The sequence below is a fragment of the Sinocyclocheilus grahami genome, unplaced genomic scaffold (genome assembly GCF_001515645.1).
Source record: "Sinocyclocheilus grahami isolate Dianchi unplaced genomic scaffold, SAMN03320097.WGS_v1.1 scaffold28.1, whole genome shotgun sequence".
Taxonomy (NCBI): Eukaryota; Metazoa; Chordata; class Actinopteri; order Cypriniformes; family Cyprinidae; genus Sinocyclocheilus; species Sinocyclocheilus grahami.
Genome location: NW_015505207.1, coordinates 588,559 through 603,186, shown reverse-complemented (window position 1 = coordinate 603,186; position 14,628 = coordinate 588,559). Strand labels below are relative to the sequence as shown.

The window sequence follows — 14,628 nt, the reverse complement described above, 5'->3', positions numbered from 1 at the left end:
GTCAATACCACTGTTGTCATAATTAGTATGAAAGCAGATTAGTTGTGATTAGTATCAAAACCTTTTTTAATAATAAAACTGCATATTTCTAGGTATTATTACATTAAATTAAGTACAAGTGCAAATAAATGATGCATTTTTATCATTCCCTATCCACAACCACCTAAAAGTAAAAATATTGTACATTTATTTTATAATCAATTTTGACTTTGTAATATTCCAGCAGTCACAGATGTGAATAAAAATGCACCTGCTCACATAACTGAATGTTTTGGGAATAAATTGGTTGTTAAATACTAATAAGATAAACACTAGCAGAAATTGACAGTGCTGTCTAAAAATTCAAGTGTGTCTTCATCAAATGCAATCCTTAAAATGAAAACAAACACATATAAATACTAAAAGTCAGATTTTACCTTTCAACAAAATGATTAAAAGGTATAGCACATTATCATGTAGGCTATTGCATAACCTTTAAGGGGACATCAGGGTGCTGTCTGCCAAAAAGTGCCTGCCTGTGAACTCACTGGCCGAAGTGCTGCTTAATCCCACAATGCAGTGCATGGCGCGTCACTGAAGAACGACCATGATGGCGGCGGTCGGTGCACCAGAAGTGATTTCACAGCTGGAAAGCGCTGCCAAAGTTTTAATGGTGAGCATTTCGCCGCCGTTTTCACATCTCTGTCAGTGTGCTGTTAGCTCTGTATGGGGGGTTCACTCTGAGGGAGTCTCGCGGCTCGTGGTTTAGCGGGGAAAGTCTCGATAAACGCGGAGCGGTGCGTGGCGCAGTGCTCGACTCTCTCCATCCCGCTAAACCCAGCGCAGCCACCATCACCTTCATCATCCTCTTCATCACCTCCGCCTAACAGCACCGCTCCGGTGACACAGTCAGTGTTTGTAATGATCGCTGTGAGCTCAGGTGTTGTGTCTCAGAGGCCTAGTTTGATCCTCCAGCCTTGTGAAAGCGCGCAGGATGAGTTGAAGTGTGTCTGCTGGAGTTTCTTCATCAGCTGCAGTAGTTACACACGCTGTTGATTCAGCCTCATGTTTGCTCAAGCACATGTTTAGCAAGACTTAAGGAGACCAGAGACAAAAGAGAAACTTTTAGTTTCTTGTTTATCTCATAATAACCCCAATCCTCCATTTCTGCCGTTAAAAGAGTTGACTAGCTACATAGTGGGCTAGCTTAAAGTTGAGAGCAGGACATGTGCAGTTAGATGATGGCCTGTGCAATTTGCTAGTATTGTCTCAGAACCTGTCTAGACAGCATTTCTGGGAATCATTTGGACAGAATGATATGAATTGAATGGTGTGTGTGGTTGTGTAAAGATACTGCAATGGTAAAATCTCATGGCACTTTTCATAAGGTTTTCCACTTGAAGCTTAAAGAGTGAAAGTGATTCTTGATTTTCAACTCAGTGTTTTTATTTGTTGAATCGGTTAGCCTCTAGTAGTCTGTGAAGCATTTAGTCCAGTGTTTTCATCTTAAGTTCACAAATAAAAACATTTAGTGCTATTGTAACTGGATTTAGCTGTATTTTAATTGGAGATATTGATATTTATAGAGAAGGGTGGCTAATTTATTGCAAGTGTATGGCATCAATTGTTGATATTAAATAGGAAGTACATTATATATCGACAAGGCTGTGGGTGAATTTTGAAAATGACACCAGGAACAGCTTTCACGTGTATTAATTTAGTGTGGATACCTAGTTAGCAGCCAATGCCAATAATCTCAAACTGTTGCCTTCCTAAAAAATAGTTTGCATATTGTTTTATTAATATTGTTAATGCTAGAGGTCTCTGAAGAAAATATTTGCACTACCATATTCACACTAGGTCAGTAAGATTTCTTAAATGTTTTGAAATAAGTCTTTTATGCCCACAAAGGCTGCATTTATTTGATCATGAATACAGTAAAAAAAGTAATATTGTGAAGTATTATTACAATTTAAAATAATCGTTGTTTTATTCCTGTGATGGCAAGGCTGAATTTTCAGCAGTCATTACTCCAGTCTTTAGTAGGGATGTAACGATTCACTCAACTCACGATTAGATTCAATTCACCATTTTGATTTCACGATTCGATTCATGATTTTTTTTTTTTACAAAATGAGATTTTAATTTAAATTAAGACAAATTATAAATTAAATGTGTCCTTTTATTATTGCTTGGACAAAATACTGTACGTTTCTTTGAAATTGAAATATAACACTATAATAATATACTAATATAGCACTTGTAAATTATTGCTCTTTTGGTGGTTTTGATTGCTTCTAGTGTCCTCATTTGTTAGTCGCTTTGGATAAAAGTGTTTGCTAAATAACAAAATTTAAATATAATGTAAATGTAAATAACAAAACTAAATTGAAATTTTAAAACAAGCACCAAATCAAATAAATAACACAAATAAAATAAATCTCTTCATATAAACAAAATAAGGCTTTGTCTGTGCTCTTTGCATTTAAAATGAGAGGCGACCACTGCATTTTAATCATGATCCAAACAAAGGTGCTGCATACATGAAACATGAACAGTTTTTAATATAAATTAGATTGTATAATTTCGAAATTTGACACAAAAACAGAATGGTTTGACTTCAGTTTTGTGAAACTATACATAAAAATATCTGCATGAAACAGCAACATCACACGAGCTGAATGAGACGCAGATTCACTCTCTGCCAGCAGGTGGCGCTTAAAGTGTTTCCTGGTTTCCGCTGTAAACAAAGCAGCGCTGCACTTATGAACTTTAATATGCATTATACAGAGGCAAGAGGAAAAGAAAAAATACCATCTAAACTTTACTAAAGCCAGTAAGTTCCCCTCAGACATACATTCATGTAAACTCCTACCCCTAATTGAATCGCGCGATTTGTTTAGCATCTCAACCGATTTGAATCGTCATATATTTAAATCGATTTTCAACAGGCTCGCGGTTAATCGTTACATCCCTAGTCTTTAGTGTCACATTATCCTTCAGAAATCATTCTAATATGCTGATTTGGTTTGCTGAAACATTTCTTATTATCAATGTTGAAAACAGTTGTGCTGCTTGATATTTTTGTGGAATATTTTTTAAACAATTTTTTTATAAAGTTTAAGTGGAAATAGATGAAACATTGTCACTTTTGATTAATTTAATGCATCCTTGCATAATTAAAAAAAAAAAACATCTTACTGACTCCAACATTTTTAATGGTAGTGTAGTGTGCCAATATAAACTGATGATGTGGAACGATCACGTTTTGTAGTCTGAATGCTTTCTGTATTGGATTGGGATTATAAGCAGCTAGGTGTGCATCATTTACTGCCATGATATTTTTATAAAAATGTTTTCATAAAATCACTCAAAATATTGTAAACAATTTTGCTGCCATTAGATTCAATCTAAAAAGGCGGTAAATATTTTAAATGGCCCAAGTATGTTTTTTTTTTAAACCTCTTAATAATTCTCTCCAGTCATCTATCATGAAGCCTGACCAGTCCTCTGCTGGGTAGATGAGTAGTTATGAAGTCAGAAAACTCTAGGTTTTGTCATGGTTATTTTTCAGCAAGCAGAAAGGTCAGACTCTAACAGTAGAGATCAGGTATTGATTTGTTGTTGTGGATCCCTGATCATCAGTCAGACTCACTGATGTCACTGCAGTCATTAGTTAGTAATTGTGTCATTACAGTGTAGTATCACTACAGTCGTTTATCATGATATAGAATCAATAGATGGATGAATTGATTTTAGTCTGCTAATAAGTGAGGATTTATTATCAAGATGTTCAACAGACCAGATTCAGTATTGCTAGAATGCATTTTTAGTCATTTATGTGAAAAGTGACATTCATATAAACATGTTATTTGCAAAACGTCAAATAAAAAATGGAATATTTCTCCATCTTCATGACCAGATACTTTTGCTTCATGTTTTCTTTCAGGGTTCCATAGCTCTTCATGACCATACTGAACATCATTACGTAATTAACTGACCTTGTGTTGATATCACTGGGTAACGTTAAATAATAAAAAGCACACATGTGCATGTCAGTGCTTTTAGGGATGACTGTGCTATTGTCTTTTGTCTACCAGGGGTCAAACCACCTTTATAAAAAAAACTACCTTCAGTATCTGTGTGAAGCTGAATGTGTTTGAACCCTAAATTAAATGCAGAAGAGAATGTTATCTGAAAAACAAATATACCCGTTGTGTTTGTACCAGTCGGTCACAGCATCGCCACGAGGCATAATCTGACCGTGACTTTTGGTTTAAGCTTGGTTTAAAGTGAATGTCATACTGATAAACTAAATGAAATTAGTAGATTAGCTTGTTACAGCCTTAATGTTTTGTACAAATTGGTAATATGCAGTTAATATTTCATATCAACAAATGTCTCTACACTGCTCTCTGTGAAGCTTGGGCATACATGGATTCAGCCTGATCTTGATGCTGCTAAATTTATGATCAAGAGCTAAGCAATCAATATCCACAGGAGGCAGATAGCCTTTGAGTGAAATGAAGCATTAGATGGAGCTTAGAATACAAGGAGAGGTACAGGAGCTGCTGGATCTGCCATGTTGAACAGCTTTACGCTCTGAGGGAGTCTCGCGGCTCGTGGTTTAGCGGGGAAAGTCTCGATAAACGCGGAGCGGTGCGTGGCGCAGTGCTCGACTCTCTCCATCCCGCTAAACCCAGCGCAGCCACCATCACCTTCATCATCCTCTTCATCACCTCCGCCTAACAGCACCGCTCCGGTGACACAGTCAGTGTTTGTAATGATCGCTGTGAGCTCAGGTGTTGTGTCTCAGAGGCCTAGTTTGATCCTCCAGCCTTGTGAAAGCGCGCAGGATGAGTTGAAGTGTGTCTGCTGGAGTTTCTTCATCAGCTGCAGTAGTTACACACGCTGTTGATTCAGCCTCATGTTTGCTCAAGCACATGTTTAGCAAGACTTAAGGAGACCAGAGACAAAAGAGAAACTTTTAGTTTCTTGTTTATCTCATAATAACCCCAATCCTCCATTTCTGCCGTTAAAAGAGTTGACTAGCTACATAGTGGGCTAGCTTAAAGTTGAGAGCAGGACATGTGCAGTTAGATGATGGCCTGTGCAATTTGCTAGTATTGTCTCAGAACCTGTCTAGACAGCATTTCTGGGAATCATTTGGACAGAATGATATGAATTGAATGGTGTGTGTGGTTGTGTAAAGATACTGCAATGGTAAAATCTCATGGCACTTTTCATAAGGTTTTCCACTTGAAGCTTAAAGAGTGAAAGTGATTCTTGATTTTCAACTCAGTGTTTTTATTTGTTGAATCGGTTAGCCTCTAGTAGTCTGTGAAGCATTTAGTCCAGTGTTTTCATCTTAAGTTCACAAATAAAAACATTTAGTGCTATTGTAACTGGATTTAGCTGTATTTTAATTGGAGATATTGATATTTATAGAGAAGGGTGGCTAATTTATTGCAAGTGTATGGCATCAATTGTTGATATTAAATAGGAAGTACATTATATATCGACAAGGCTGTGGGTGAATTTTGAAAATGACACCAGGAACAGCTTTCACGTGTATTAATTTAGTGTGGATACCTAGTTAGCAGCCAATGCCAATAATCTCAAACTGTTGCCTTCCTAAAAAATAGTTTGCATATTGTTTTATTAATATTGTTAATGCTAGAGGTCTCTGAAGAAAATATTTGCACTACCATATTCACACTAGGTCAGTAAGATTTCTTAAATGTTTTGAAATAAGTCTTTTATGCCCACAAAGGCTGCATTTATTTGATCATGAATACAGTAAAAAAAGTAATATTGTGAAGTATTATTACAATTTAAAATAATCGTTGTTTTATTCCTGTGATGGCAAGGCTGAATTTTCAGCAGTCATTACTCCAGTCTTTAGTAGGGATGTAACGATTCACTCAACTCACGATTAGATTCAATTCACCATTTTGATTTCACGATTCGATTCATGATTTTTTTTTTTTACAAAATGAGATTTTAATTTAAATTAAGACAAATTATAAATTAAATGTGTCCTTTTATTATTGCTTGGACAAAATACTGTACGTTTCTTTGAAATTGAAATATAACACTATAATAATATACTAATATAGCACTTGTAAATTATTGCTCTTTTGGTGGTTTTGATTGCTTCTAGTGTCCTCATTTGTTAGTCGCTTTGGATAAAAGTGTTTGCTAAATAACAAAATTTAAATATTGTAAATAACAAAATAACAAAACTAAATTGAAATTTTAAAACAAGCACCAAATCAAATAAATAACACAAATAAAATAAATCTAAACAAAATAACAAAATAAGGCTTTGTCTGTGCTCTTTGCATTTAAAATGAGAGGCGACCACTGCATTTTAATCATGATCCAAACAAAGGTGCTGCATACATGAAACATGAACAGTTTTTAATATAAATTAGATTGTATAATTTCGAAATTTGACACAAAAACAGAATGGTTTGACTTCAGTTTTGTGAAACTATACATAAAAATATCTGCATGAAACAGCAACATCACACGAGCTGAATGAGACGCAGATTCACTCTCTGCCAGCAGGTGGCGCTTAAAGTGTTTCCTGGTTTCCGCTGTAAACAAAGCAGCGCTGCACTTATGAACTTTAATATGCATTATACAGAGGCAAGAGGAAAAGAAAAAATACCATCTAAACTTTACTAAAGCCAGTAAGTTCCCCTCAGACATACATTCATGTAAACTCCTACCCCTAATTGAATCGCGCGATTTGTTTAGCATCTCAACCGATTTGAATCGTCATATATTTAAATCGATTTTCAACAGGCTCGCGGTTAATCGTTACATCCCTAGTCTTTAGTGTCACATTATCCTTCAGAAATCATTCTAATATGCTGATTTGGTTTGCTGAAACATTTCTTATTATCAATGTTGAAAACAGTTGTGCTGCTTGATATTTTTGTGGAATATTTTTTAAACAATTTTTTTATAAAGTTTAAGTGGAAATAGATACTTTAGTGAAGCAGAAACATTGTCACTTTTGATCAATTTAATGCATCCTTGCATAATTAAAAAAAAAAAACATCTTACTGACTCCAACATTTTTAATGGTAGTGTAGTGTGCCAATATAAACTGATGATGTGGAACGATCACGTTTTGTAGTCTGAATGCTTTCTGTATTGGATTGGGATTATAAGCAGCTAGGTGTGCATCATTTACTGCCATGATATTTTTATAAAAATGTTTTCATAAAATCACTCAAAATATTGTAAACAATTTTGCTGCCATTAGATTCAATCTAAAAAGGCGGTAAATATTTTAAATGGCCCAAGTATGTTTTTTTTTTAAACCTCTTAATAATTCTCTCCAGTCATCTATCATGAAGCCTGACCAGTCCTCTGCTGGGTAGATGAGTAGTTATGAAGTCAGAAAACTCTAGGTTTTGTCATGGTTATTTTTCAGCAAGCAGAAAGGTCAGACTCTAACAGTAGAGATCAGGTATTGATTTGTTGTTGTGGATCCCTGATCATCAGTCAGACTCACTGATGTCACTGCAGTCATTAGTTAGTAATTGTGTCATTACAGTGTAGTATCACTACAGTCGTTTATCATGATATAGAATCAATAGATGGATGAATTGATTTTAGTCTGCTAATAAGTGAGGATTTATTATCAAGATGTTCAACAGACCAGATTCAGTATTGCTAGAATGCATTTTTAGTCATTTATGTGAAAAGTGACATTCATATAAACATGTTATTTGCAAAACGTCAAATAAAAAATGGAATATTTCTCCATCTTCATGACCAGATACTTTTGCTTCATGTTTTCTTTCAGGGTTCCATAGCTCTTCATGACCATACTGAACATCATTACGTAATTAACTGACCTTGTGTTGATATCACTGGGTAACGTTAAATAATAAAAAGCACACATGTGCATGTCAGTGCTTTTAGGGATGACTGTGCTATTGTCTTTTGTCTACCAGGGGTCAAACCACCTTTATAAAAAAAACTACCTTCAGTATCTGTGTGAAGCTGAATGTGTTTGAACCCTAAATTAAATGCAGAAGAGAATGTTATCTGAAAAACAAATATACCCGTTGTGTTTGTACCAGTCGGTCACAGCATCGCCACGAGGCATAATCTGACCGTGACTTTTGGTTTAAGCTTGGTTTAAAGTGAATGTCATACTGATAAACTAAATGAAATTAGTAGATTAGCTTGTTACAGCCTTAATGTTTTGTACAAATTGGTAATATGCAGTTAATATTTCATATCAACAAATGTCTCTACACTGCTCTCTGTGAAGCTTGGGCATACATGGATTCAGCCTGATCTTGATGCTGCTAAATTTATGATCAAGAGCTAAGCAATCAATATCCACAGGAGGCAGATAGCCTTTGAGTGAAATGAAGCATTAGATGGAGCTTAGAATACAAGGAGAGGTACAGGAGCTGCTGGATCTGCCATGTTGAACAGCTTTAAAAGAACAGTAGATAGTAACACTAAAGTTTATCACGAGTCACAACTGGTTTGGACTGAATCAGGGGTTTCTAGAAATGGACCCCTTGTTACAAATCGCATGAACTGACTGTTGCATTTTAAGCCTGACCAATAATAACATGAGTATAGTACATGGTTATTGTCATAGACTAAAACTGTTCTTTGTACTGTAAAACTGTAACAATGTCTTTGTTGTTATTTGAAATAAATATTAAATGAAATAAGTTGAAGCACTAAATTTACCAACTAGAAATAATAATAATAAATAATAAATAATATTATTTTTTATTATTTATAATAATAAAAAAAAAAAATAACAACTGAAAATACAAAAGTAAATGCTAATTCATAATTTTAATAAAAACTATTATGTAATAAATAATACTAAAATAACATTGGAGTACCATATTAATGTGTAGTATTTCTAGTCTTTATAATGCTTATGTTGAAAAGCCAAGAAGGAATGGCGCAAATGTAAAAAAATAAATAAAATACATTACATGAAATAATCAAAAAAAATATTTGAAATGATACTTTTTATACTTTATAAAAAGTGTAAAAAGAAATGGCTTCCATTACTTAAAATCAAGACATGATCAAGTTATCTACACTAGGTGCTGACTGGGTCACTCAAGATTACACATGGGTTTTTACTGATAGGTGAAGCTCCTTCTTTATGTAGACTATCTCATGCCGAGTTCCTTTGACTGTTAAACATATCTTGTTGGACTGTGATTATAATACTGCCAGAAAACACTTTTATTCAGAAACATGTTTAAGTGGAATATTTTGTAGCGCTTAACATGGTGTTAAAAAATTCATAAACAAAACATTGAAAAGTAATTAGAATATTCTAGGGATGCACCGATATGAAAATTTTGGCCAATACCGATAACCAATAATCCTTTATTTTTGAAAGCCGATAAATTCTTATTGGGCCGATACCGATAACAGAAAAAATGAGCATTTATCGGCCGATACCGATATGGTGGCCAATATATCGTGCATCCCTAGAATATTCATAGGTGATGTACAGAGTGATACTTTATTAAATCTTAACATGGGAGGGACATTGAAACATTTAGCAACTTTAGCTTCTTACCTTTAGCTTAGTAGAGTGTTTGTTTTAGTTTTCTTTTTTCTGTTTAATACATATTAGATTTTTTTCTCAAACATTAGTTTGTGATCAAACAGTAGTTGGTGGGCCCTGCATTACATTTGTAGACCACTGCTGCACAATATTCTTGTTCACTCTTAAAAATAAAGGCTCCAAAAGGGTGTTTTCACAGCAGTGCCATAGAAGAATAATTTTGATCTAAAAACCTTTCATGGATCAGTTTTATGAAACAAGAACCTCTTTTTAGTGTGAAGAATGTTTTAAAAATCTTAAGAGCTGTTTTTCACTGTTAAGAAACTTTTGTGGAATGGAAATGTTAAAGATTCTTCATGGAACCACTGATGCCAATAAAGAACCTTTATTTGTAAGAATGGTCATGTTGAGTTTTCCATGGCATCAGACAGGATTGAGACTGTGGAGCAAATGAAGCAGAAGTCTGCAGGATTCAGAAAAGTTGACCGGGTGTAATTTAGTGGTTCTTGTAGCCTAGGCTGATATTCTTCAACCAGCAGGTGGCATTTGATATTTATGTGTAAGAAGTAGCACATTTTTTCAATGCCTCCTGGCGATGCTGCAAAGAGTTGATCTGTGCATGGAAAATGTTTGTTCTGCATCTTCTATTTGTTTTATATGCCTAGTTTAACATGTCAGGTGATCTGTGTCTGTGTGTGTGTGTGTATGAAATGATACCCTCTTCTCTCTAGTCTGGTTACTGTGAGTTGGATGACTGCTGTGCTGTAATTAGGAATGGAATGGGATGTTGAATGTTATGACTCAAGTGTGTGATGCGTTCAATGGGCAGACAGGCTTGGGTGTGTTCATGTGTTCACCTGTGTGTTGTTACACGTACATGAGAAACTGCTTTATTGGTCATCACTGTGAACAAGCTGCTTGATTTGTCATAACTTTTGGAGGCTCTTTTACAGTTTTAGACATGTTTCTTGAACACCAGATCAGCATATTAGAATGCTGTCTGAAGACTGGAGTAATGGCTTTGCCATCACAGAAATTGATTATTTTAAATTGTAATATTATTTCACAATATTGCTGTTTTCACTGTATTTTTAATCAAATAAATGCAGCCTTGATGAGCATAAGAGACTTCTTGCAAAAATCCTACTGACGTTTTTAAATGGTAGTGTGTGTAATAATTTAATAAAGATGGTTTAAATATATACAACAAACTCATGTTTGGTTTGATTGTTTTGGGATATTTAATGTTGACCAGTGCAACATGTTCAAAAACCCAATTGTTTAACCCCTCTAATGAATTGTGTCCACAGGCACCGCCATCCATGGTAAGCACAGAACAGAGGCAGCATGCAGAGCACATATTCCTCTCCTTCAGGAAGTCAAAATCCCCCTTTGCCATCTGCAAACATATCCTCGGTGAGTCTCAGCACTCGGTTCTTCTCACAGACACTTTAACAAGTACTGACTCTACTGTGCTGAGTCTTGGTTCTTCCCATAATTTCTTCCTCTTCATATTTAAACATCTTACAGGTCACCAGTGACTTGCTAGTCTTTCTCAGAAAGCACAGAAAGACAAACTTTTATGTCTGCTAAAGGTTAATTTATCAACTATAAATGACATAATTTATCAATTGTCAGAAAACCGCAGTTAGGAAAGCATCTGATCACATGGTATGATTTACAGCATTAAACATGAAAAACATGTAAGTGTTCCCACAGTGTTAACTCTTTTGGAAAATTAATTTTGCTTTGGCCTGATTTTATTATTTTTTTAAACGGGTTCACACCAGTTCGTTCTTCGATTTTGCTTGAATTTTATTAGAGCCTTATAGCATTTTAATGGCTAAACTCATAAAACTCTGGTGTGAATTTCAAGAACATATTAAACTTTGTTTAGAGCGTAAAATAATATTGTACGAACAATAATAAACGAATAAAGAATAATAATAAATCAATGTTGTCTTTCTCTTTCCACAGAGACTAGTAAAGTGGACTACGTGTTGTTCCAGGCCGCCACAGCCATCATGGAGGCCGTGGTTAGAGAATGGATCCTTCTGGAAAAGAACAGCATCGAGTCCCTCAGAACATTCCTCCTCACCTACGTCTTACAGCGACCCAAGTAAGTGTGTGAATGAACATATAAAACATGTGACAACATGTGCTTGTACCTCTGGATAACTTCTGAAGCCATTTCCATCTCTTACCTGATCTTGTGTAAATTTCTCTCTGTTCCCTGCAGTCTGCAGAAGTATGTTCGAGAGCAGATCCTGTTAGCCGTAGCAGTAATAGTGAAGAGAGGCTCTCTTGACAAATCTATCAACTGTAAGAGCATCTTCCATGAGGTCAGCCAGCTCATCAGCAGCGGCAATCCCACAGTGGTAAGACTTCTGTATCACATGGATCAAAGCTGGGAGAGTTTGCAGTGCTATCAAACTATAATTCAGCAAAGGCCTATTAAATGTTCTTTAGTAAATCAGTGATTCTTTTGGTTAATGTTTTTGGTAGCCTCCTATTTAAAAAAACAGGGCCGGGCAGACATCACAATATTCAAATAGTTACGAATATCATGTAATGTTCATTAACATATTTTGTATAACAGATATGTATTTTCACAAAATCTGTCAAAGGTTTTTGGAAATTAGTGAATATAGGTAGTCATTAAAATTTCTGTATTCGAAATAAGTTTTTTAAAAAGTTTCAATTGTTTATTGTAATTTTTCCCATGAATGTGGTTATGGAAATAAAAATAAATAATCATTAAATAATAAATATAAACCTTATCAGTAATCCCAAAGAAGCTAAATTTTTTTTTTTAATGTGAAAACATTATGAAAATCTATTGGTCAGAACAAGTGAGGGCCCTATTACGTATTGTATTGTGACAGATTAATGTGATATTCTGTAAAAAAAAAAAAAAAAAAGGGCCAGTGTGTCCCTGAATTTCGACCATTGCATTCTCCTAAAAATAATTTATGGCCAGGAGTATTCCTAAACAAAATTGTTAAAAGAGCTCTATAGGTTGTTTGCAATCACGTGATTCTGATGACGCGCGAAATGCAGCTGGAGGGCAGGAAGTGATTTTTCTCCATAGAAATCACTAGCAGAACCTCAAAATGCCAGTGTTTTGCATTGTTTATGGATGCTCAAATCGGACAGACCACAAGGAGCTTTTATCGTGTACAAAAATGTGTTTCTCATAAGGGGGGAAAATTCAAGAATTTGAATGAAAAACGCTGGAAAAAGTGGCTTGTAAACCTGCGTTTTCCTGTATCTCATCCGTTCTTTTTCAGTCACTCCTGAAACGTTGCTGCATGTACAGGGTTTGTGGCTGTTGGTCCTGTTAGCAGCACCTAAAACAAAACTTTTATTCAAATTCTGAATTGATTATAGCCTGCCTAGAAAGCGAGCAAATAGCGCTTCCATATAATCACTAAAAAGCTGTCACTCACTTCAATTGATCACAATCTCACGATGTTCCTTTATAATCAGTGAAGCTCTCTGAACTGCAAATAATATCTTATTTACACCGTGTCTATGTGGCGTTTAGCACTGAGTAAATTCTGACTGTCACAATGCGTGAGAGGTGGCAGCCCAATCTATTTATATCTTTATTAATATCTTAATATATTATTATATCCTATAATAACCATTTGCATGCGCGAGCATAATCACACGAGCTTTGCTCCTCCCTACCGCAGACGCAGGTTTACAAGCCACTTTTTCCTGCGTTTTTCAATCAAATTCTTGACTTTTCCCCCCTTATGAACAACACATTTTCGTACACGATGAAAGCTCCTTATGGTTTCTCGGTTTTGCCAATTTGAGCATCCATAAACAACGCAAAACACTGGCATTTGGAGTTTCTGCTAGAGATTCCTATGGAGAGAAAAATCCCTTCCTGCCCTCCAGCTGCATTTCCCGCTTCATCAGTGACATCATGTGCAAACAACCTATTGAAAAAATATAGTACACATTGTGTCCTGCAGAGGGCGCTCAGGTTTTATGTTTTGAATTTGTTCAATGTAAGGTTGATTTCATCTGTGGTCAAATTTAAAAGCCTACTTGTGATTACACTTTATACAGCAAAAATTAAGCCTTTGGAAAACTACTGTCCTTATTTCATATATTTTGTACCAGTATTGAATTAAAATAGGTAATTTAAATAGCTGAATAAGTGTTAGACAAGTTTCTTGAGATATTAACCCATTTTGTCTTGTGCCTTGATGGAAAGTAATGTTTATCACTGTGCATGCCTGTATCTGTCCTGCTAGCAAACACTGGCCTGCTCCATCCTAACGGCTCTGTTGAGTGAGTTCTCCAGCTCCAGTAAGACCAGTAACATTGGCCTCAGTATGGAGTTTCATGGAAGCTGCAAACGCATCTTTCAGGTCTGTCCTTCTGTCCCAATCATTCTGAGTGTGTCCTTTTGTTAACAGGTGTATAGTCACTGTGCTGGGTGTTTATATTTGTATATTAACCTGTTATAGCCAAAAACATTTAGAAATATTCCTATGTGATATGAATGTTTCATTGATATCAAACCACTGACAATCTATTATAGTTTTTGTTAATATTTTGAATTGGGACCAGTCGTAGATGAGCACCAGAACGACCAGACACAGGAACAGTTTCTTCCCTCAAGCAATCCATCTCATGAACACTTAACAATAACTGTGGAACACACACTATTTATACATTCATACACTTATTTATCTAACACTCCTACTCAGTCTACACCTAAAATTTGCACATAATGTACAGTACCTGTTCATACAAAAACTGTCTATTGTAATATACCTACACATACAATTGTCAATTTATATATTTTTATTCCTTATTTACTTGTTCTTTTTTTTATTTTTATTATCTGTGTTTTTTGTTCTGTAACTGTCATTCTGTTACACTGTGGAAGCTTCTGTCACAAAAACAAATTCCTCGTATGTGTAAACATACCTGGCAATAAAGTTCATTCTGATTCTGATTCTGAATTAGATTTTTTTTAAATATATTTTCTTTTTACATTTTTTTAATTAATTCTTTTACAGTGTTTTTTTAATAGTTGTAAT

The 14,628-nt window shown here is 35.1% G+C and overlaps 1 protein-coding gene across 1 annotated transcript in view; it reads left to right on the top strand.

The window, feature by feature from the left end:
- The first annotated feature begins 515 nt into the window (after positions 1-515).
- Positions 516-14,628, top strand: part of LOC107569111 (exportin-4) — a 41,783-nt gene continuing 27,670 nt past the window's right edge. The window contains exons 1-5 of the mRNA XM_016255110.1: positions 516-652; positions 10,873-10,978; positions 11,540-11,681; positions 11,802-11,940; positions 13,834-13,950. Of these exons, the coding sequence (XP_016110596.1) occupies positions 587-652; positions 10,873-10,978; positions 11,540-11,681; positions 11,802-11,940; positions 13,834-13,950 (570 nt within the window). The 5' untranslated portion in view covers positions 516-586. The remainder of the gene's footprint in view (positions 653-10,872; positions 10,979-11,539; positions 11,682-11,801; positions 11,941-13,833; positions 13,951-14,628) is intronic.